The sequence below is a fragment of the Lissotriton vulgaris genome, chromosome 11 (genome assembly GCF_964263255.1).
Source record: "Lissotriton vulgaris chromosome 11, aLisVul1.2, whole genome shotgun sequence".
Classification (NCBI taxonomy): domain Eukaryota; kingdom Metazoa; phylum Chordata; class Amphibia; order Caudata; family Salamandridae; genus Lissotriton; species Lissotriton vulgaris.
The window spans coordinates 828,213,713-828,238,892 of record NC_141699.1 but is presented as its reverse complement, the minus strand read 5'-3'; the positions used below and the strand labels follow the sequence as shown (position 1 = coordinate 828,238,892).

The 25,180-nt window shown below is 48.3% G+C and overlaps 1 protein-coding gene across 2 annotated transcripts in view; it reads right to left on the bottom strand.

The window, feature by feature from the left end:
* Nucleotides 1-577: 577 nt before the first annotated feature.
* Nucleotides 578-25,180, bottom strand: part of SLCO2A1 (solute carrier organic anion transporter family member 2A1) — a 661,420-nt gene continuing 636,817 nt past the window's right edge. Inside the window, exons 13-14 of one of the 2 annotated variants that reach the window (XM_086943938.1) lie at nt 14,429-14,552; nt 578-3,257 (exon numbers count right to left, since the gene is read on the bottom strand). In XM_086943938.1, coding sequence (XP_086800064.1) covers nt 3,137-3,257; nt 14,429-14,552 — 245 coding nt within the window. In that variant the 3' untranslated portion in view covers nt 578-3,136. The remainder of the gene's footprint in view (nt 3,258-14,428; nt 14,553-25,180) is intronic. The other variant, XM_086943937.1, reaches the window with a different exon arrangement.

The following is a 25,180-nucleotide window of genomic DNA, read 5'->3' as shown; positions in this document are numbered from 1 at the left end:
TTCGAAACAATACCTTGTAATAGTATACAGTTGTTTCAGTCTGCTATTGTAAGTGCAAACTGCCCTCCACAGCACTGCTGCCAAATCTCATTGTTTGTGAAATGTCCTTTTAGACTAGCAACTTCAGGCAAACCTGTGCTTTGCTTCAGAATCAAAATGGGCGAGAGATGTTCCTTGATAAGGCCTATGTAGACTAGACGTTAATATAAGACTAAGCGGCATGAAGTCATATTGTTACTCTCAAATCAAATGAACTCTATTAAGAGGCTGCTTACCGTTAGCAATTAGTAATGTACAAATCTGGAAAGATGGTCCCCATTTTGAAAAAAAACACTTTTGCAAGTCTTATCCGCTACTCTATTGAAAAACGGATTATTACCAATAGAGCTAGCTTGATACTGACACCGAATGAGTGACTGCTTGTCTGCAAGCACGCATGTGCAAGGTAGCAAGTGCAAGGCTCCCACAGGTCTTCTAGTGTGAAGCATGGGCAAAGGGATCTTGCACCAAAATGTTGCCCTTTCTCGGGCTCACCTTGTAGCACACATGCTGGAATTGGTAGCATCACCCTCAACGAACAGTAGCTCATTTATTTCAATGGTGCAACTTCCGTTCTTCCATCACGTTCTAGCGTCCATACACGTTAGTGAAGAGAAAGGGCTACACAATAGAACAATGCTGCAATAACTCTGCCACGCATCGGCGCTCATATCAAGGTGGCAACATACATCCTGTGTCACTAAGGACTTCATTATTGCCAAGAAGCCCAATGGTATTTGAGGGTTTTAAAACATCTGTACACAATTTGTGTTCATTCTTCTATGTTGTGCCTGCATGGAGCACATGTGGAGTGGATGGGCTATAGGTCAACTGTTAATTCAATGTTTAAAGTCAGAGCTATGTTTGATATGACGACTTGGAGTATGGCGTTGAGATGGAGTACTTTGTCAGAATGAGATCTGGCGGCTTTGGAAAGGTGCGGCATAAGGTACGATAAGGGGTGTAACGCAAGCCCGTGCGGCGTGGGGGTGCTCCCAACATACCAGCGGCGGCTCAAACTTTTAAGAGGGACCCCTGTTCAGTGGCTTGTGAGGGCTCCCTGTTCAGCCGAAGGCCAATAAATATCTCTAAGATATAGGAGTCTTATGGACCGTTCATCAAATTCTGCAGGCAGGGCCGCCATTTTGTGTAACGTCACTGGGCGTTATACAGCATAATACATTTGCTTTTGATAGCACAGTGTCAGGGTCTGAACTGTCTCCTTTAAAGATTGGCAAAGCAATGCCAGACCTCCTGCCTGCTCGAATCTTCTCTTAAACAAGTCTGAGCATGTGTCCGTTCATAATGTGGCAGATGCAACCATAAATCTGAACGGGGTATAGTTTCTGTCTGCCAATATTTCTTACATTATGAGATCATTTTTAAATACTAACATGGGATGTTGTGACATTTTAAAGGGAATAGTATTGCTTTTGGAATTTTGCTGCATTGTCCCTGAATTTTCTGAATGTGACAAGTTTGTCAGAAGATAAGCAGTCTTCATTTGTGAGCAGTTAACAATGTGATGGCTGGTCGTCCTTCCTCTTCAAAGCAATCTCAATTATTTGCAATATTATAGAGCAGTCAAACACACAACGCCTTGTGTCGTCCATGTACCAAGAGAGGCCATGAAATAATGAGCTCACAAGGATTCAACACTTATTACATGCATGGTTTGTCAGTCGATGGTAGGTGAAAATGTACTTGATTGTACTGTAGCTGTATCTCTGTCTGAATGATGCTCTTAGTGTTCTGAATGGTTTGTGATGGGTGAATGTGTGGGTAGTGGCTGGCTATGTACATACATGAATACAAGAGTGACATGAAGAGGAATAGGTTGGTGGTGAAAGGAAGAGTGAGAAGAAACAATTAGCGGGCGGATATGAAGACAGGAAATGGAATGACTGAAGCCTGGAGGGGGTGCATTGTGTCTAATTGCACATGTGTGTGACAGGAGACTTCAGTGAGTGGGCTTCAATAAGGGAGAGTATTTCTCGGTAGATTCATAATTGTGTGGCTGTGTGAAATGATTTGTATTGTCAGCGGATGGGTTTTTATGATCAAGTAGTGAATAGAGTGGCAGCTGCAGTACTAATGGGTGACTGACTGAATGAATGAATTCAACGCATAAATAGAGCATGCAACAGACCTATCTTACTTGCGGAGGTGGGTGAACGGAGGGGATAGGTACATATGCATGAACGATAGAATGCAAAGTTGGAATGGTACATGAACGAATGCCTGGAATGAATAGCCCTTTCGCCTCAAATCTGAGGCCTTTCTTCTTCCAGGTGACACTAACTTTGGTTTAGCTTGACCAACTCATTCCATGTCAGTTTAGGCAGTCTTTCCAGTCCTGGGCTGTTCACCTTCAAATATTTGTAAACAGGTGTGATAGTCTCATTTGGTCAATGGATACAAACCAAGACTACATTATCCAGAATGCATTCGCTTTTCACTCAAAGGCCCACTGCAGAAATCGTGTTCCTAATGACCTGGAGCGCCACGGGAGACATGGCCACCCGAACTCGCATCTAATTTGAAAGTTCCTGCTGAAGACCAAATCACTTTGTATTGACCAATGATTCACAAACATCTGATCCCATTTGGTGACCTGCCTGCTGAGCTTTTTTACAAAAAGTCGAAAAATTTCAACTTCTGCTGAAGAACAGGCAATCATTTTCTGACCCCTCAATAACTAAGAGTTATTTTGTCTCGATTCATTGGGGTCAAAAGAAACAGTTGAATGGACGTCACTATAGATTATACATATAATTGTATGCTTGGATTTCTTTATACAACACTGGTTAGCTAGATTGGAGGTAGCCTGCTCCTTATCTATGTGCAGGCTACAGACCATTAATGTGCCTCGTGTCTTCCTGTTTCCATTGTCCGTGTCCACCTCTTAAAGGGCCACAAGGAAGTGGACTCAGATAGGATGTATTTGAGATTGCCAAAAAAAGATGGATATAACTCTGTTCCGAGGAGGGCTGGAAGGCCGAAGCTTGGTATATACATTAAAGCTTGGAAGAGGCTGCAGCACTGTCACATGACAAGGCGCTGTGAAAGTCTGGGTCACATGGCACAGAAGGACTGATCAGATGAGTCCTGCTACTTTCTGCTGCACATTGTACTCTTTGCTCTGCTTCAACTTACAGCCAATAAGAACCAGAAGAAACATTCCTAGAACTTTGTAGCCAATCTGAAGACCCAGGTACCTAGCAAGATGGGAGACAAATGGACATAGAAGAGTGAGTAATACACGAGAAAACGTTTTAATGCCAAAGAGGAGACATAACGACAATCACTAACAGGTGACAGCTAAACCAAAATAATTCATTTATTCACATCCAACAAACATCGCTAACCTCTGGACACTTATGCCCTATCACCATGAATTAAGATGGTCTTTTTGAAAAGTCTAATTTTGGCTCCCTCCTCACATATGGATCAGAAGATGAAAACTCTGTTTTGAACTGTTCTGAATTTCAACAGAAGGATTTTTACCAGATATTGAGTGTTCCCTCTACAATAAGGTTTTGTACACTTATTGCGGTGTTTTCAGATAGTACTCCCTGTTGTTCATGGAAACCTTGATTAATATCCTTCAAGTCTCAAGTACTAACATGAGTGATTTTATCCACGAGCCCTGAAAAAGCGGCATAGTGTTTCAGTGAATTGGCTGCTTATAATCCAAACTTGATAACTAAAAGAGATGAATTCAGCTGGAAAAGTAGTTCCAGGAATACTTGGTACAGATAAACATCTTAGATCTGCCACATGAATCTTTTAAAATGAACAAATATTTAGATGACACAGAAGAAACTCTTATACAATAAAAAATAGAATAACCTTATCACTGAATAAGGAGAATTAAAAAACGTTTGGAACTACAGAGGCTTCCTGCTTACTGACTTGCTTTGCACAACAATGGACTAATGGATTATTAAACTTTAGATATCTGAAAGAGACATGTTAGTGATAGATTCCCTACCTTAGAATATCCCCAGGCGTCAGACTGGATCTGGAAAGCTTTGCTAGCAGTACCTCTGCACAGCAGAAGGTGACGTTGTGTGGCTCAGCATCTGTCGCTGGCGTCGTATGCGCCGAGATGACGTCACAGACTACTTAGGCGCCACCCCTGCTTGCTGACGTCAGTTCTTTCTTTTTCTGCTCCAGTAAGTGCAGATCCGGTTAGAGCACGTACGTTAGTCACTTTTTGACTATCTTTTTGGGACTTTTGTCGCTTGTTGGTCTTCTCTGGTCCGAATAGGGATGTCTGGTTTTAAGTCCTGCGGGACCTGCCATCGCAATATGTCGGTGGTGGACCCCCATAACATCTGTCTCTACTGCCTGGAGCGTGACCACGACTCCCGGTCCTGTCTGGACTGTCAGGCCATAGCCCCAAAGGACATGAGGGAGCGGCACCGGAAGTTGCTGACGGTTCGGCACTCGTCCCAGCGGCGTTCGAGGTCCAGGTTCCATAATCACAGGGCCACCATCAACGCTCCTCGGGATCCAAATCTTCACCCTCGGATTAGGGTAAGAGACGACACAAAAAGAAGTCGAAGAAGCATTGTCGCTCTTTGACGTCCCCCCGCCGGTCCTCGGATGTGGACGAGGGGGACAGGGGCGCCGCCACTGCCGCTCCTTCGGAGCCTGGTAGACCCACGCCTACCCGCCTTACCTGGGTCCAGCAGCAACTCCCACACAGGTGCAAGAGTTTCTTGATGCCCTGGACCGCCTGTTTAGGCCTCGAGCTCCCACCGGGGCGCCTTTGGGCCCACGGTCGCGTGTCAGGATCCTGCTGGACCGTCAACCCCACTGGCGGCTCCAAACCCGGCGGCTCCTGCCCCTGCGCCGTAGGATCCTACGCCGTTGGCTCCGGCCACGGTGCCAAGAGGTCCCATGCTGCGGGCTCCGGCCCCACCGCCACCCTCGGCTTCGCCTGAGGCGCCGCAGTGGATGCCGTTGGTTCCGCCTCTGCACGGTTCCCGGACGGTTATGTCCCCATCTGGGATCCGATTGGGACACGGCGCCGGTCTGGCCCTGGCCTGCACAGTTCCCGGTGCCGTTTGTTCCTTCCCCGGTCCCTGCCCCGCTGCCGCGATCTGTGCCACATACGGCGGAGGTAGAGGACGACTGGGAGGGGTCCGAGAACCCTCTTGCTCATCAGTGTGACTCTGAGCAGGATTGGGCGGATGACTTGGAGGAGGCCGGTGGCCTTGACATCTCCTCTGATCTAGGGTTTGCCTCTCCCCCCCCACTATGGAGGAAGGTGCCTCGTACACAGTGGTGCTCCGTCGGGCAGCTGAGGTCCTTAACCTTGATCTCCCTACGGTGGCCCTAAAGACTAATCTCTTCACTGAGGTGCTCCAGTCGGCGTCCACTTCATCAGAGCCACTATTGCACTTTAATGACGCCCTCACTAACTTCTTGTTGGGCACTTGGTCGCGGCCGGACACAGGGTCCCCGGTGGATAAGAACGTTGCCAGGTGTCATTGCCCGGCGCCGGGAGACCCTGCCTTTCTGACCACTCACCCTATGCCAGAGAGTCTGGTCATTCAATCTTCAACGTCCCAGAGGGCCTTTCCCATGGCTTCGCCAGATAAGGACTCTGAGGAGCTAGAGCAGTTCGGCAAGCGAATGTTCTCTTCGGCCAGCCTAGGGCTGCGGTCGGTGAACACTGCATGTCTGTTGATGCTGCTGCTCCCACGCAGTGTGGGATACCATTGCTCAGGTGTTACCTCAGTGCCTGGAAGAGGTCCAGGCTGTGCTGTCTCAGGCTGTGGCCGAGGGTAAGGACGCGGCTATGTTCGCCATTCGTTGTGGCTTAGACACCGCAGACTCCCTTGGTAGGGCAATTTCAACAGTGGTATTTTGTCGCCACGCCTGGTTGAGATCTACCGGGTTCCTCCCGGACGTCCAGAGCTCGCTCATGGACATGCCCTTTGATGGCACTTGCCTGTTTGGTGATAAGGCTGACAGTGCGCTGGAGCATTTTAAGGACTCTCGTGCTACAGCCAATTACTTGGGCCTTTCCACCACGCACCCGGCCACATCTACTTTTCATTCCTTTCATGGCCATGGAAGGGGTGCCCATTCCTGCTCGTTCAGTCAAAAGCCTGCGCAAAACCAAACTCAGCGTGGCTGTGGAGGCCACCGAGGTGGCTCCGGAGGCCGGCATGAGGTTCAGTCCTCCTCCGCCCCTGTGACGTCCGCCTCGAAGCCTTCCTAGTCTGAGCTTCGGGTCGCACCCCAACCCAGTGGGCGGCAGGATTCGACATCACCTTCCCCATTGGCGTTCTGTCACTTCTAACAGGTGGGTGCTGCAAGTCGTCCGGAGGGGTTACTCCCTCCCTTTCGAGTCTACCCCCAGCCATGCCACCTCAATTCCACCGCATGTTGGGGGATCACTTTGCGCTTCTCCAACAGGAAGTTATGGCCCTCTTGGCCAAAGGGGCCATCGAGTGCGTTCCTGGGTCAGAAGTAGGACGTGGTTGTTATTCCCACTACTTTCTGGTCCCCAAGAAGAACAAGGGGGGCTTTAGCCCCATCTTGGACCTCAGGAACGTCAATCGCTTACTCTGGGAGGAGAAGTTCAAGATGTTGTCTCTGGCTCAGGTCTTGGCTGCCTTCGACCCTGGAGACTGGATGGTAGTGATGGACTTGCAGGACGCATATTTTCACATCCCCGTCCTGCCAGCCCACCGGCGTTACCTGCGGTTCACGGTAGGCCAGGAGCATTTTCAGTTTGCTGTGCTCCCCTTCGACCTTACCAGCGCCTCTCGGGTGTTCACGAAACTGATGGCGGTGGTCGCAGCTCACCTGTGCAGGTCAGGGGTGTCAGTCTTCAACCTACCTCAACAACTGGTTGTTGAAGGCGGGCTTGCCCCAAGCAGTTGTCATCCACCTTCAGACTATGGCCGACCGCCTGCATTTGCTGTAGTTCTCCATCAACATGCCAAAGTTGCACCTGAGTCCCTCTTGGAAGTTCCCCTTCATTGGAGCAGCTCTGGATTTGACGCGGTTTTGGGTTTATCCTCCCGAGCAGCGAGTCTGGGATATTCAGGCTATGATTCCGATCTTTCAACTTCTATGCCGGGTTTCAGTCAGGATGACCCTCCGGCTCCTGGGCCTGATGGCCTCCTGCATCCTTCTAGTGCAGCATGCCAGATGGTAAATGCGAGCTCTGCAGTGGGAGCTGAAGTTCCAGTTGGCGCAGCATCAGGGCAACCTGTCCGATCACGTCCAGATCTCGGAGGGCACTGCACGACAATTGCAGTGGTGGCTCACGAATCGCGGTTGGGTCAATGGTAGATCGCTCTCCCTTCCCCAACCGGAGCACACAGTGGTGACCGATGTTTCCCTCCTGGGATTGGGAGGCCACTTGGGAGAGGCGGAGATCAGAGGCCTCTGGTCTACAGCGGAGACCCAGCTCCATATCAATCTTTTGGAGCTTCGGGCGATCTGACTTGCACTGAAAGCATTCCTTCCCTCTGTACGGGGAAGTGTGGTGCAGGTGGTCACAGACAACACCACCACCATGTGGTATTGTAACAAACAGGGCGGGTGGGGTCCTGGACCCTATGTCAGGAGGCTCTGTGCCTCTGGACGTGGCTGGAACATCAAGGCATTACCTTGGTGGTTCAACACCTGGCAGGTTCTCTGAACGCCAGGGCGGACAAACTCAGCCGCCGGTGCTTGATGGATCACGAATGGCGTCTGAACTTGGACGTGGCGCAAAGTCTCTTTCAGCAGTGGGAAGAGCCTTGGTTAGATCTATTCACTACCAAAGAGAATGTGCAATGTCTTCAGTTCTGCGCGTTGGAATTTTTAAGACGGCACTCGCTCTGCGACACTTTTTGGCACGAGTGAAGTTTCGGTCTGTTATACGCCTCTCCACCTATACCACATCTGCCCAGAGTGCTGAAGAAGCGGCGCTACCGGGCTCAAGTCATCCTTGTGGCTCCGGATTGGGCACGTAGATACTGGTATCCCGAGCTACTCAGCAAGGCGATCGATCCCCCAATCTGACTGCCTCTTCAGGAGGATCTTCTGTCACAGCAGCAAGGGACGGTCCTCCACCCAAACCTGTCCAGCCTCCACCTCCATCCGTGGAGATTGAGCAGCGACAGTTGACAGCTTTCGATCTTCCTCACGAAGTCTGTGATGTTATTCTGGCAGCCAGGCGTCCCTCCACTAAAACGGTATTCGCCTGCAGGTGGAACAAGTTTGTGGCATGGTGCACTGCAAAGTCTGTGGATCCCTTTTCTGCCCCTCTTTGTGAAGTCCTTCTGTTCCTTCTTTCTTGAGCACTATCAAAGGCTATATTTCGGCCATCTCTGCATTTCTACGGCTTCCAGAACAGCCTTCTCTTTTTAAGTCACCGGTTGTTAACCGTTTTCTGAGAGGCATTATGCACACTTTTCCTCCATTTGCCGTTCATAATGCCTCAATGGGACTTAAACCTTTTCTTGACGTCTCTGATGTGCGTTCTCTTCGAGCCCCTTCATAACTGTCCTTTACGTCTTCTCACTCTAAAGACGGCTTTCCTGGTAGCTATCACCTCTGCCAGAAGAGTGAGTGAGCTCCATGCTCTTCTTCTAAACCTCCTTTCCTTTCCGTTCATCCGGACAAGGTGGTTCTCAGGAGCCGTCCTTCTTTCTTTCCAAAGGTTGTCACGCCCTTCCACATCATGCAGACCATCACTTTGCCCACCTTCTTTCCACCTCCGCATCCTTCGAAAGAGGAAGAGAGGCTCCACCGTCTGGACCCGAAACGTGGGTCACACAACAGTTCTGGGTGGATGACCACCTCTTTGTTGGCTACGTGGGCGCCAAAAAAGATCGGGCCGTGCACAAACGGACCATCTCTCGATGAGTTGTTCTCTGTGTCAAGGCCTGTTACTCATTGGCTAAGAAGGAGCCTCCTGTGGGGCTGTGTGCCTGTTCCACCAGGGCAACGGCAGCCACTACTGCCTTGTGATGCGGCGTTCCCTTGCAGGACATTTTTCAGACAGCTACGTGGGCCTCGCTTCACACGTTTACCAAGCATTACTACCTTGAAAGTCAAGCCAGAGAGACGACTTTGGCTGTTCTGTGCTCCGTGACTTTCTGGTGTAATCTGGTTCACAGACCCACCACCGGGGTTGGTATTGATTGGGTATCTATTCTAAGGTAGGGAATCTATCACTAACATGTCTGTTTCAGATGCACAAGATACTACTTGTGTAACGATATATCTGTAAGAGACATTAGTTAGTGATAGATTCCTTACCGCTGCACCCAACCTCCCCGTTCTGTGACCTGATTTCTAGGGTTATGGACATCCCTTTCAGGGCCCTAGTTTCTTGGCACCGGTGGTCAGTTTTTGGCACGGCTCTGCGTTCCTGGCACGGAAAGTCATATGCAGAACTGACGTCAGCGCACAGGGGTGGCTCCGAAGTAGTCTCCTTGCCGTCATCTCAGCGCATACGATGCCAGCGACGGACGCGGAGCCGCACGATGCCACCTACTGCCGCACAGAGATACTGCTAGCAAACCTTTCCGGCTCCAGTCTGACGCCTGGGGATATTCTAAGGTAGGGAACCTATCACTAACTAATGTCTCTTACAGATATTTCGTTACACAAGTAGTAACTTGTGCAGTAGGACTATGTAATGTATTATATTAACAATCTTTACAAATTAGAAATATTGAAAGAATACATACATAAAACTACAGATTAATGGTGTTTTGCGCTTCCTAAAGTAAGCATTTCTGTGATGGGTGTTATATATTTGAAAAAACACAACAACTTTTGGTACTATTGGGATATAAATCATGCAGGGTCATTGAGATTTTTAATCTCTCTTATGTTCTCTTTACCCTGATCCTTATAGTAACTATTTAACAAACTATGTTAAGTAGTTCCAGCCCCAATGGAGTTTTAGATCTCAGAAGAGTAGCTTCTGTGTAAATCAAGGGGCATATATTTCCCTACTAAATTTGGAGCAACGTATACAACTAGTAAGATTTTCTTTTGCACCATTGATAGAGAAGGTAAACAGTAGTGGTGGCCAGTAAACTCCGCTTCGTCGGCAGAGTTTTGGCACTGCGTTCTCCACGCATAATGTTCGCTACTCCACACTACCATCTTACACATAAAGAGTTTTATAGTAAAGACTTGTGGGCTTAGCCCGTAACAAGTTGTACTTTATTCGGCCAAGGCAGCGAAGGGATTTAATCTCCTGCTGTGGTGGACTACAGTCCAAAACTAAAGGGAATGATGGACGGAGCATTTGAGCAATGCAAACACTCACCCCAGTCAACTGATCTGGGTTTAATCCATCGTCATTCTTTAGCTCACTCCGCCACCCCAGTTCAGACATGGCCATATGCAAATCAGTCTGACCCTGTGCCTCATGGAAACAGTCCTGCCCGAACTGCCAAGCCATGTCTTCCCTGGACCGGAAACAAGCATCCTTGGACCGGTTTCGGGTTCATAACCCTCATCAGCCAGGCTATCTTGAATCCAGAGGCAAATGGCTGGGTTCAAACTGGAATGGCATGGTCAGCAAAAAAACAATGGATTTTGGCCCTGATCTTTGTACTGGGGTGAATGTATGACATTGTTCTGCATTCTGTCCATCAACTGTTTTTGCATTTGTCACCCCGAGTAGGACAGGTATGCAAATACGTGAGTCCCGTGCTCTCCATGCCACTGGAATCAAGCTATCCTGGCTGATGAGGGCTGAAAGCCCGATACCAGTCCTAGAATGCTTGTTTCCAGTCCAGGGAGGACCTGGCTTGGCAGTTCGGGCTGGACTTTTCACATGGGGCACAGGGTCAGACTGATTTGCATATGGCCATGTCTGAACTGGGAGAAGTGTGGCTCAGGAGTTAGAGGCGGCAGACCTGGAGCTTGAGTTCGGCCGGGACCAGGGTTCAATTCCCCGCCTCGGCGGGTCTTGGGCTCAAAAATTCCACGGACTCGTTAATTCTCGCTCTGGTGCCTTCTCGACTCACGGGTTCACACTCTGCGACTCTGGGCAATAGCTTGCTTAATCTCCACAACGGCCCCTCGCGGTGGGATGCCTGGCTTTCACCTTGTGGATACCCTGCCAGGGTATCTCACAGGGGAATACCAGGACGGGTTCCCTAAGCAAGCGCTGAGATTCCCCAGGGTAAGTCGTGCGCTATATAAGTCTCATTCATTTCATTTCATTTCATGGGGCACAGGGTCAAGACTGATTTGGATATGGCTGGGCTCAAACTGGAATGGCATGGTGAGCTAAAAAACGATAGATTTAGGCCTAGATCTTTGACTTGGGATGAATGTATGACATTGTTCTGCATTCTGTCTATCAACTGTTGTTTTTGCAGTGGACTACAGTCCACCATATTTAGAGAGATCTACCTGCCTGACAGAGATCTCTCTTTCCCTTCAGAGAGACACTGCCACGGTGGCCCCTCCGAAAACAATGAAGCTAGGCTGTTTGGACATCAAAAAACAAAGGGAGTCATTTATGTTTGGCGGGCTGTACTCCTCCATCCCATCAGGGAAGTGAAGGCATGTACTCCTATTGGACCCAAAAAGAAAAGAAAATTAGGGAGGGGGTCCGAGGTACTGAGATTGAACGCAGGGCCAGCTCCTCCATGAGAGCGGAGGACCGTCGTCCCACTGAAATGCCCCACAAACACCAGAGATGAAAAATAAAATGGTAATTCATTACCATTTAATTTTTTATCATTTTGTCCTGAACCAAGTGTCAGGATGGGGTCGAGACCTGCTGAGTGGCAGCATAGGACTGCCTGTGCACTGCTTAAAGTGCGTATGTCTCTCTGGCCTACCTGACATGCGCACTTTAAACCTCTCAACCTAGCTGTCTGAGACAGCTGGTTGAGAGTAAGTACAGGCCTCCAGTGCACGGGGATGCGCCGAGAGAGGCCACTCCCTCCAATCAGGGTGCTTCTCTCATGTGGTTAACAGCATGTGAGCGGCATCACGATTGGGTTAGGGAGTTTGCTGGTGCCCTCTATGCAGTCAACGGAAGAAGAGGTCTGAGGATTGGTGCTAAAGGACGTGTAAGGTAAGTGTTTTTTTATTTTCCATTTGGCTGCCCCACCTCCAAAGATGCCAGCCTCTGCTGACTGATTACCCAATTTCTATGGGGCTGTTGATCTTAAGGTTTCTGCTAATGGAGCCAGCTAGTGCTCCACTGGTGCAAATATGGTTGTTTGTTAGTCTCTGAATAGAGTACAGCGTACCCTGTCCACCAAACTCTAAATAAAGCCCTTGATCAATAGTACTGATGTTTGTTTTAAACTACGCTTATAAGTGAGAGAAGTGTTTTCATATTTTATCAATGAGTTTTACTGGACAACAGTTGTCAAGGTCACAGGGTGCAGCTTTTCTATGGACTGGGATAATTTCTGCATCTAGTGATAGGGCAGGGGTCTCTAACCTTTTCTGTAACTAGAGCTATTATGTTCAATGAATATCATCCCGCGCTACTAATTCTAGTGATGAAAAAGTGGACATCCCATCCAAGAGTGTCAGCAGTGATCGCATTGGTGCATTATACAGGGGTTTCATCAATAATGTCAAAAAGACTTTGACTATTTGAACTGAAATATTACATGGGTAGTATTCAAACCATAGCTGCAATCCCCCTGGCACCAAGGTATAAATATGAGTAATAAATCTCTCCAACTCAAATAACAGCTTTCAACATATTTTGAAAATTCAACTATTTTTCTACAGTCATCAGCTAATGAATTGTGAAAATACAAGCATTTGTGTCTTGAATAGATGTATTTTCATTTTGGTATACAAATGATAATCAACCAAGCAAAAGCTTTTATAATCGCAGGCAGGGCTGCACACAGAAGAGTAACTCACAACTAGCTGGGTAGCTACTGGTAGCTCACAAGCTACTCGTTGGAGACACTTGTCTTTTTGCTATATTATTGGAAATTATTTGTAAATATGGGCCATATACACTTGGCTCGCATTTAAATAGGTTGATACATATTTTATATAAGCCTAGCGCTTTACTGGCTTTCTTGTTCAGTATGGAAATGTGCATGAAAGCGAAAGTGAATTAATCAAACCAATGTTGTGATTTTACAAACTCATTATGAAATTAAGAAAGGGGTCATCTCGTTCTTAATTTCAAAATGTGTTTGTAAAATGTAGATGCAATTGATATTGCTGCCTTTTCTGTGCATACTTAGTTTAGCTTGATTACACACTCCATGGATTTTGTTTGATGACTGCGCCACCTTTGCTTTTCACCTCTTTCGTAAATCACAGAGCAGTGGGGTCAAACAAGGCTCTGTGGATCGTTATTAAGACATGAGCATCACTACTTAGAAGTGAAGCAGTTTCGAGATAAGGTACAACTATATTGTAGCCAGAAGACAAAATTCCAGAATCGATTATCAAGACCCATTTCCCCTGCCTACGATATTTGCTACTAAAATACTACTGGTGTTGGTGGCATGCTGTCACAAGCCTGAGATAGATTTATATATTTCGGGCCCCCTTTAGTACTGATAGCAACGGTTTGAGGCTGCTCTCTGATCTTTCTAAAAACGTCCATGTATATTAGATGCTGTAAATTGTGCACATGGAGCAATGTGTTATCAATGTTGTTGGTCCAAAATCCCTTGTTATATGTAGGGCGTCCGTGTTCAATAGTACACACTCCTTCACTCATAGTAGACATAGCTCGCCTACAACATGCATCCAGAACATCTGGAGACGGTTAGTCACCACTGCAAAGTTTCTCTTGCACTCACTTGTACACACCCACCAAGCACCCCAATACTCATTCACATCTGCCATTTACTCTTTCTCGGTTATCTCCCACTGCGACTTGCCAGCAGGGATATCTCAACCTACTGCTTGAAATGCCCCTCACTTCCAGTTGTGCTCATTCATACATCTCCATCGATGTGCCCTGCATCTGCTGTGGAATGCGATTGTTCAGTCCTACATAAAGTCACGTATGTTTTGGGGCATCCACTCAAATCTTAGTCACCCCAATATTTTAGATTGCTACACAATTACACACAATCACCAAGGCCCTCATTACGAGTTGTCTATTAATGGGTCTGGTAATGCTGGTTACCAGAGGTGCAGTGACCGGCTGGCATGGAATTTCCTTGGGTCGAAAAAAATGCACATTATGAGTTGGACTCTGTGGGTCAACGTAGGTAAGAGGAATAACCGGGGGATTCTGATTTAGCCCATCACATTCCACTGATATGCCCATTACCGGATCCATCTGATATTATAGGTTGCCCGTAATGAAGACCCAAGTGTACCACATCTACCATGACACCCCTTGATCCATAACCTGTACCTCGAGTATCCTTTACCCAGGCACTCAGCCACATACCTGTTTCGTAATAGATCGTTGTCATAGTACCAACAGGCGCCTTTCTTCTCGCTGCAAGTTGGCTTCCACCAGAGGCACGTGGAGTCGATGACAAAGCCGAAAAGTGCTGGGGCTGGCAGCCATGCTGGATGTGTGTAGAAAGGTCCAGGCGAGGCAGAGGAAAGGCAAAGAACACAAGTCAGGAAGGGATGTGGATTATGACAGAAAATGTGACGCAAGTAAAAGTAATCATGAAATTTAAGAAGAGTATACATCAAAAGTTGAGACTCCTGCTGCCTGTAATCTTGTGGGTCCCACGTCCTCCACGTTGCCACGGCTCTCAGACTTTCATCTATTTATGGGTTAAAGCTCATTCTTGCATCTGAGCCCACCATCTAGCATTGTCTCTGAGCCTTACTAGTTGGCCAATACTATGGATCCCATCTCCGAGGCATCCCATGGGGACGTGTCTCTGAGGCCTTATATGCAGCACAGGCTGCAGGGACCAAACTTGTATCTAACATATGTGACAAATATATATTTGAAATATAACACATGTTCAATCCTGGTAGCAAAATATTCACTTTGTGTTATACATTGTGGAGGTGGCCTCTGCAATACTGTAACTAATATGTACGTGTTTGGCTCCTGAAATAGTTCATAGAATGCCTTCGCCTGATATGTCACAGCAAACGCCTAATATAAGAAAGCAGTGGCAGCTTTTCTGCTAAGGCGGAGGAGTGTCGCCCCACTACTCTTTAAGCAGTACAAAAAAAATTATAATAACAAGACATTATTATCATTTTATTTTTCTGTGCGGGACTCGGAGCCGGGGCGGGGTGGGGCTGGGCTGGCCAGAGCAGGGGGAGAAGTGGCTTGTACTCTCAAAGTGCGAAGGATGGCGACCAGACCGCCATGCACATTTAGCATGTTCTCCATCTGGCTGTGTTGCACAGCTGGGTGGAGAACATGCCTAGACTCCCAGGCACTGCCTCAGCCGTCAAACAGGCCACTCAGAACAATCACTATGCTGCATTAGCAGCATTGTGATTGGCTGAAAGACCCTGGGAGACTGGGGGCTTCAGGTGCTGCAGTTTCGAGTGAGAGAGGTGGCAGCAACGTTTGAAGATACATTTATTTTATCTAGTTTTTCATTCCCCCCCACTGCACCACCCTCATCCGAAGCAGCAGCCACTGTAAGAAAGGCACAGCATAACATCTCCTAACGTATCTTAACATAGCACCAGGCAACCTTGATATAGTGGTTATTTGTTATAAGTATCTTTTTTTACACTATAGCTGCCTCTGTTTCTGTAACAATCTTTTGGAGACTTGCACTACACTTACATTGCATTACAGCATAAAATATCTGAGACCTTCCTTACTCTGAGTTCAGAATCGATTTTTGTGAACTAAGGCAGAAGAACAAGGTACTTACCTTTTGTAATACACTTTCTGGTGCGTATTCTATCTAAATTGCGACGGGTTTTCTTAAAGGTTTGACACATGCTCCCTCTCAAACCATTTGTGATGCCAAAGTGGGACATTAATCTGTTCCTGACATGTCTCATCCCTTCAAGCCGATGCACAACTGCTTGTTACGACTTCTGACCCCAAAGCCTGCCATTCTCATCACAGTCACTCCAGCTCTTTGAATGAGTAAGCTACAGGCTCTCTCGGTGCAAACGCCCTACATCACCTGTTTTCCAGACAGGCTGGTGCTGAGGACTAGGATGGACGTTTTGCAGAAGTCAGAACTTGTTTTCACGCTCAGCAATCCATCCTCATCCACACATTCTTTGCCCTACTTTACACCCTCAAAGAGGAGGCAAGACCCCCATGGCTGGCCCCAAAAACAGATTTAGGCTTTTATATCAATCACACCTAAGATCATCAGGTGTACTATCAGCTTTTTATGAGGTTCTCTGGAGCAAAAAAAGTATGGCGGTACAGAAAAGGACTTTACCATGGTGCACACATTCATGACAGCCAGGCTCAATGGGAAGGTTGTTTTGTTCATTCAGTTGTGCAGGACGTTCGGGTCTGAGCCCATTCCATAGACTAACCACCTTTGGGAGGTACTGTTATGGTATCTATTATAAAGATTAGGTATCTGTGGTTAGAATGATCTTTTTGGAAGAAGAACAAGTAATACCTTCGGTAATGCTCTTTCTTGTGGATAACCTATCTAACAGCAGATTCCTCACTGCCCTCCCCATTCTGTGGAGTTGTCTCTTTTAGCTATCTAAAAGGTCCCAAAATAGTTAACTGCATACCGGTCCTTCCATTTGTTTTTTGCTCTACGTCCGAGTGTGCGGTTAAGGCTAAACAAGAAACTGATATCAGCTCTCACAGGTTGGGCTTGTATGGAATTAATCCAATGCGGAGTTGCAAGGCACCAACTAGCAGTAAGGGGGAGGACTGCTATTAAAAGTTTCCGGATCCAGTTTGCTGCCTGTGGAATATCCTAAAGATGAGGAACCTGCTGTTAGAGGTATCTATCAGAAGGTCATAGCATGACTGTGCCTGTGGGTATGGAGATCAGCTTCTCTGCATGCTGAGAGCAGGATCTTTCCCACAGATTAGCCTAGATGAAGAGAAATAGTGTACAAATATAGCTGAGACGTCTCTGTGCCGGAGGTAAAAATAGGCTCATCCATCCAAATTGCCTGCACTGGCAAGTGTGAAAATGAGATCTGTACAATGATTGTGTTTATTCAAAGTGGTTATGGGCATCACGTTGGCCACTGGTGGGTTGGCAAAGGTGTACCCTCACTACATCGCATGGGAACAATATCACATCCACTGGATCCACTTAATCACTATATTGCTTGATATGTCTAGATAAGCAGTTGTGGACGTAAGACTAGTAAACATACACTTATCTTGGTAATAAAGCAGTAAGTGATGTTGTAGATGTGTTTTTGTTGTTGTTGTTTATGTGAATCCTTTATGTAGGATTGGGAAGTGTGGCTTCCCAGGGAGAATCAACTGGGTCAGCACATAACCCACTTCTTTTTCATCACTTTTGCTGCTTTGTTGTAGAGCCCCTTTATATAAAAACCCAAGGTTCCCTTCCTGAACGGACCCTTAAAGAATCTACCTGCCTGATGCCACATACGCCCAAGCCCCTGTAGTGCATTGTGGTAGCAAATAAAGACATGCTCTACACAGAATGCTCTCTGTGGAGGTAAAATCCACCCCAACCTGATTAGTTGGAAAGTCAAACCATAAAATACAGTGGCACTAGTAGTGGGCAGATATCCAACTTTCAAGGACCGAGCATGAACAATGGAGTCCAGCTCCAGCAAATGGAAGATCTATGTTAACCTAGACCTCATTGTAGTGCTTCCTGTACATGGGGCTGTGTGCTCCCAGTTCCTGAAGGTTGGCGCTAAGTCTGATGCACTGCTGAGGTTCTGTAGGTCTGCCCTGAAGCTGCTGCTGACTTTCACTGTGTGTAAACCCCGAGCTAATCCATGAATTCCACAAGTACGCATGCTGAGTGCCAAGAAGCCTTCTGTACCTTTCACCAGAGATGGGACGAGGGTTGTCCATGATCCCTCTATCTATAATTGCAGGTGAGCTGTGTGGTCATTGCCTGGAGGGCTCCATTCTCTGTCAGAACTCTAGGCTTGTTGCTAATTTGATACTTTGTGGTTCCCCTCACTTAGCTTTTGTTGAACTTGGCCCTTTTTGGCTAAAGTTCCTTAAACTTTTTGCCTTCCTCCTAGACCTTTTTCTGACATGGGGTTGCAGACTTAGATGCTTTGGGCACTGCTGATCATTGTCAAAGTGCAAGAGCTCCCTGTATAAAGTGTTGTAGTAATTGGTTGTCCATAATTGGTATGTCTGTCTTACTAGTAAAGTCCCTGCTAACGTGCACTATGTGTGCTAGGGCTGGTAATGCAAATGCTATTACTGGGCCTGCAGCACTACTTGTGCCACCCATATAAGTAGCCCTAAAAAGAGATGTCAGGCCTGCTACTGCAGTGCCTACGTGCAGTTTGTTAGCTGCCTTGTTGTCCTGACAAGTGCACCCACTTGCAGGGTCTTACCCTTCCCTTTTTTTATGCACGTCAGACACCCCTATAGTAGGCCCAAGGTTCCCCCCTGTGAAGGGTGCAGTGTATGTGAAAGGTAGGACATGTACTGAGGTGTGTACCATGTTCTGACAGTGAATTACTGCCAATTTCGTTTTTCACTCTTGCAAGGCCATCTTGCCCATAGGACAGAATGGGGAATGCTGTGTCACATGTTTCCAGCATATCTTCCCATCGGCATAAGATGGAGAGTTTAAGTTTAGTGTGCCTGAACTCAGAATTTAATAACACATATTTTTGTGAAGATGTTTTTTAAATTGTGTGTTTAGAAACCACACTTTTAGAAGTGGATGGTTTCTTGTCCTAACCATCCTGTGTGCCTCTGCCTGGTTGTTTATTGACTATCTGGGTTTGGATGTCACATGGTCTGGGGAGGACTCCTGACACCAGGGAGGGGTAGGTGAGATAGCAACAGGTTGGCCTGCATTTGGTGTGGTGGGAGGAGTACCCCCCTTGATGTGAAGAGGGGTGTGCTGCTGCCACAAAATGATGGCTCCACCTCCTGCAGAGCGTCTGAGGTCCAGTCCCTCACTATCAAAGAAAGAGTGTGTGCACTGGCAGGAAGACGCCCAGAACTGGTTTGGATCGGGCTCAGAGCCCCCTGAACATAAAGACTTCATAGGCATTTAGGGGTATAAGCGTGAGAGCTGAAACCCCTGAACTCAAGACTGAACTCAAGACTGAAAAAGGATTGAAACTACTTTGTGATCAAGAGGAACCTCTGCCAAAGACGAAAAGCTGAAGAGACTAAAGAGAAGGACTGCCCTTGCTGTGTGTTCTGGGGCTGGCCTGCAGTTTTCTGATTTGACTAAGGAGAGGACAAGGGACTTTGCTGTGTAAGGTGTCCCCCTCCTTGAAAGGACTTTGCTGTGTGCTGAGTCCCGAAGTAACTTGTCTCCAAGGGCCCGATGAGAGCTGGTCCCCTGTTGTGGAAACTCAGGAACATCAAAGATTCCAACTTGGTGCGTGTGCTTTTGCACACCTGAGACTGCCGTGTGGTCTGTGGTGCTGTTTACGAGGTGTCCCGTGACCGCATTGCCCCCGCAGCGTGAAACATCGTCCATGCTGCTGCAATGCTGTTTGTGACTCGAGCCATCATCGTAACTGAGGTTGTCGGTAAGGATCGCCGCCGCCGGCCCGAGCCGCAACGTGCTAAAGGATTTCTTAAAGCTAAGGAAGCTGCAAGGTGAAAGGGATATTTACTGTTGTTTGCCAAGTGGAATCTGCCCAAGATCGTCAATGCAGGAGAAGGCAGTGCCCTAACTTGTCCAGCTACAGCGTTGCCTAGCAACGGAGCTGCAACGTCACTGGGACCGCACAGCAGGTCATCGGACAAGCGGGGAAAGAGAGAGAGCGAGGCAGCGCACCCCCAGGCAAGGCTTGGACTTAGGTCTGGAGCCGCAGGCATGTGTGGCCTGGGGAGGCGTGCAGGAGGAGTACCGGAGTGCTTCGATCTCTCTCTCGCTGCACCGCATTAAACGCGCTGAGTCCCCGAGCGGCCCATACCTGCCCAGCAGTACCAGGGCCAACCCTTTAAGTTTATGACCATTGACTCTGTTGTTGGGGCCTAGTGGTGCCTGAGCTGACAGCGCAGATTGGCTTATAGCATTATTCCTTGCATTACGAACTGCCTTATTCTTGCACAAAAAGCTGCCTTGTTCTTGTGTTAAGAACTGTATTATTCTTACTTTTTTTTTTTTTTGGTGCAAGACGTTTATTAAGTACCGTTAAGAGTACACAGCATTCTGCCACAACTCGGAGGCCGGCTGCTATAGTGCAAATCAACAAAGAAAGCAGAGTAGTCAATCAAGAGTCCCCATATGCAGTGCTGTAGAACGGCGCATCAATGCATTAACAGTACATAGATATTAAAGCACATCAATTCGTCTCACTTTTGTCATTTTGTTGATGAACAAACAGAACAGACAACCTAAACATGTGCAATACATCATTCACAGAAGGGTGGATCCCACGTGGCAGCCAAGCGGCCGGTGGACAGACACATTTCACAGTAGGATGGGGACAGCAAGTGCAGCGAAGCATGGACAACAAATACAGAAGAAATAAAGTGTTATATCGGGTCACGGGCTTCACCTAAGTCTCTGCAACATCCCTACATCCTCCCAGGGCTGCCCCAACAATACATCGGCACAGCAACGCTATCTCATGCATCATCAACAAGTGGAGAGTCTGTTATCAAATAGCATTGTAACGGGGCCCAGATATCCGTGGGCCTGGAGGAGGGAGGCAGCAGGTCAGCATATGTATGTAGTTGTTCCTGGCAATACACCAGGTCACTCATCCACTCCTTAAACTTAGGTGCCCTTCCCCTTCCCCATCTACAAGCCACTCTGCGCTTGGCCAGCAACAGAGCCATCGCCACATACTTGCGGTGGGCCGCCTGCAGAGGCTCGACATACCCTAACAGAGCCATTACAGGGGAGGGTGTTATCGTCATGTTTATCATTGTGGAAAGCGCCCGAAACACCTGGTCCCAGTATTGATATACCCGTGCACAGCCCCAAGCAAGGTGTAGAAAATCAGCCCCAGGAGTCCCACACCTGTCACAGGTATCATTATCCCGCAGCCTGAATTTGTGTAAGCGAGCCGGCGTATAATACAACCTATGTACGAATTTGTAATGAATGATCCTTTATCTGCTGCTGGAGGAAATGCGTTCTGTCTGCTGCAAGCAAAACGACCATTGTCTATCAGTAAGGGGTACAGTCAGTTCCCTATCCCATTTCTCCCTCGCAGCCAGCTCAGTGTACTCTACATTAGCACGGATCGACGTATATAGTGTAGACACAAGTTTGCAGGGGTTCTCAAATTGTAGTATATGCTGCAACGGGAGCAGTACAGGGGGCTCGTGTGCGAAATCCGGCGTAATCGCCTGCAGTCCATGTCTCAAGCGCATGTAGTAAAAGATCTCTAGTGGTGTCGGTTGTATTCCTTCATAGAGGTGGTCTTTGGTGCGAAATGTGCCATTACTATATAGATCCCCCCAAGTGCGTACATGAATTTTCGTCAGTAATTTCTGAAAGCCAGTTTCCTGCAGTAGCGGCAGTTGTGGGTGATATGCCAGGGGAAGGAGGGGGGCGTATATCAACTGCAGGTCCAACATCTCGCTAATACGTAACCAAGCCGTGACTGTGCTAAACAGCGTGTTGGGGGTCTTATCTCTCCCCTCCACTATGGAGTAAATTGCTCCCTCTATTGGCATGGGGTGTGCTAGCCAATGTTCAGCTGCCAGCTGAGGCATGTACCTAGGTTGTCTCACCCAGAAATAAGCGAAGTGTGCCTGGGCTGCCCGGAAATACAGTTCAAAATCAGGCACTCCAAACCCGCCCTGAGCATAAGGCCTGGTCAGCACCTCCCATCGGAGCCTGGGTGTCTTCCCCCCCCACACCAATTTGAGCATTTCTGAGCGAAGCCGCTTAAAAAAATATGCACCAGGATAGAAGGGTATGTTGAGAAATAAATAAAGCAATTTAGGGAGCACAACCATCTTAACAAGGGAGGCCCTCCCCGCCATAGAGAGAGGAAGTGTTATCCACCTGGAGACATGATCACTGACCTTATCTATTGCCGTACCATAACTAGCCCGCATGAGCGCCTCCCTATCTTTCTCAATGTGAATACCCAGGTACTTGAAGTCCCCTTCACACCATGTAAGTGGATAGTCAAGTTGGAATGCGCGGGTGGAAGCAGTGAGGGGGAAAATACAAGACTTGGACCAATTGATTTGTACTCCTGAGAGGGCCCCAAACCTAATAAATTCCCTAAGTAACGGATGCAAATTATCGCCCGGGTGCCGAACATATAGCGTGATGTCATCTGCGTACATGGAGATGAGGATCTGCCTCTGAAAGCAGCGCAGTGCACTATCCTTATGGTGTTGTCTCAGCTTAGCCGCGAGAGGCTCCGTGGCTATGGCGAAGAGGAGAGGGGATAGGGGGCACCCCTGCCTAGTCCCCCTGGAGATAGTGAATTCTGGGGAAAGCTGCCCGTTAACAAGGACCCTGGCCGTAGGGCGCGTATACAACAGCCTTATCCATGAGATGAAAATCGCCGGAAAACCCATGCGTCCCAGCACTCCAAAGACATAATCCCACTCCAGCGAGTCAAATGCTTTAGTGGCGTCTAGGAATATGGCTGCCATGGGCAAATCCTCGTGGACCGAATCATACACTGAGAAGAAGGTGCGAAGGTTGTGGGATGTCGCCCTGCCCGGGACAAAGCCAGCTTGGTCGGGAAGGATAAGGTTCGGCAATAGAAGACTTATGCGCGTGGCGATGAGCTTGGCAAGAATCTTCACATCACAGGTCAGTAATGAGAGGGGCCTATAAGAATCGCAGTGCGAAGCAGGTTTCCCGGGCTTAAGCAGGGAGATAATGAGCGCAGTTCTCATGGATGCGGGGAGGTGACCCACTTCCAAGGCATCTTCGTACACCTCCCTCAGTACCGAGGCCATGAATTCTATGTATGTTTTATAAAATTCAATGGGGATGCCATCGAGCCCCGTAGCCTTACCTGACTGCATGCTCATGATGGCTTCCCGGACCTCATCTAGCTCAAACGGGGCGCTCAAGAAGGCTCTCTGAGAATCACTCAACCACCCCAGCGTCACATCAGTTAGGTAGTCGTCTAAGGATAGTCTCTCTGCCCTAACTGAGGTGTACAGTGAGCTATAATGGTGAACAAATTCATTAAGTATCTGCGTGGTATCTCTGAGCAGCAGCCCCTCAGCAGTTCCCAATTCTAGGATGACAGTGGGCGTTTTCATAAGCCTAACTGTAGTAGCTAAAGCCTTCCCGGGCCTTTCACCCTCCCCATACCGTCGCGCCACCCAGTACTTGTGCCTGAATTTCGCTTCGCGCGCAGCCTCATCTGAGTATTCAGTTATCATAGCACGTATCTCAGCAAGCGTGTCGCCATCCGGGTGTACACGGAGGGCCTCTTCCGCTCGTCCCAGCCTAGCTTCTAGGGCCTTCATTCGATTCAGTATAGCCTTAAGGACTCCTGAGCCTTTCGCAATGCAGAAGCCCCGCAGCGTAACTTTAAATGCATCCCATATGGTCTCAACATCCCGCACAGAGTCCTTATTACGTTTAAAAAAATCTAAACATTCCTCCCGGAGTTCCTCCTGAAACTCCTCATCTAAAAGCATCGAAGGCTGCATACGCCATGCTGTAGCAGGGGGGCCCAAGTCCGTCCCCTTCAGGGCAATATGAACCGGGGCATGGTCTGAATATGTCCTGGGGAGGTGCTGCGCACATATCAGGGAGGCATAGAGGTGAGCTGTTAGAAAAAAATAGTCAAGCCTAGCCAAAGATTTCGCCTGCGCAGTGAAGTGTGTGCCCTCCCCCCTTGGCCCACAGTGTGCGCGCAATGCGTCTATGAGGTGGTTGCCTTCCACAATGGCACGCAGCACCTCCCGTCCTTTCGTGTAGTGATGCGGGGCCTGGTGTGAGCGGTCCAGAGTCGGGTTAATGGCCACATTAAAATCTCCGCCCCATATAATGTGTTGCGACCCCGTCCCCACTATAGCAGCCCACAGAGTTTCAAAGTAATGTGGGTCATCCACGTTAGGCCCATAGCAGCAGGCAAGGGTCACCGTCATGCGCCCCAATCTGCCCCATACCAAACAGTATCTCCCCTGTGCATCCGTTTTCGAGCCAGCCATATAAAAGGGCGTAGACCTCTTAACCAGAATCACCGTGCCCCGTGCATAAGAGGAATATGAAGAGAACGCAGCGCATGAGGCCCACCTGCTTCCAAACGCATGTGGTCTGTTAGGTGCAAAGTGCGTTTCCTGTAAAAAGGCTATGTGTATTTTGTGGCGGTCCAGATACCCCAGGATGTGCCTCCTCTTTCTATGGTCCCCCAATCCCCTCACGTTCCATGTGAGTACATTCAGGCAAGTGTCTCCCATACCTGCAGTCTACGGTATAAATGAAAAATCAAGACCCTCCACAAGATGAAAGGACAATCCATGCTTCCGTCAGCATGCACGTCGTGTGTCAGCCATTCAGACCATTCCCTGCGGCCAACAGTCCCACCCCCTGTATTAACGCCAATGCCCCACCTCACCTCTAAGCAGGTAGGTGATCCAATAGATAGCAGTGCACATGCTAAGAAACAAAACCAAACTGTTAAGTCAGAACAAGCCCAGGTCTCCCATCCACTGAGGCGGAGATACACTTGTCTAGTAAACAGCTCATCCGACAAGCCCCAAACATTAGCAGGACATCCGACAAATACCCCGTCCCCTCCCCCCCATCACACCCCAACAGTAGGACTAGGCAAATAATAGTCCCAAACATGGCAAACAACCCAGGCCGTAGACCCCAATCGCGCAGTGCCGCTGCCGTACTCCAGTCCGCCTCAGATGCAGCACCTGCATTCCGGATACACCGCTTCCCACCCACCTCCCACTGAAGCACCCCCAACTCGCCAGCATCCCTCTCCCTCCCCCCTCCCCTAGAAAGCCCACAACAGTAAAACACCAAAAGTGTAATAGGCAAGGTCTGTGGGGTACACCCATTTGGGGTCATCAGAGGTGCACCGTCTTCCACCCCCAGTCCTCCCCACTCCGTTCTCGTCCACTCTTACCGTCTCTGTCCAGGCGGGAGAGGGAGTATGGGGGTGGGGGCCTGGCATACGTTTC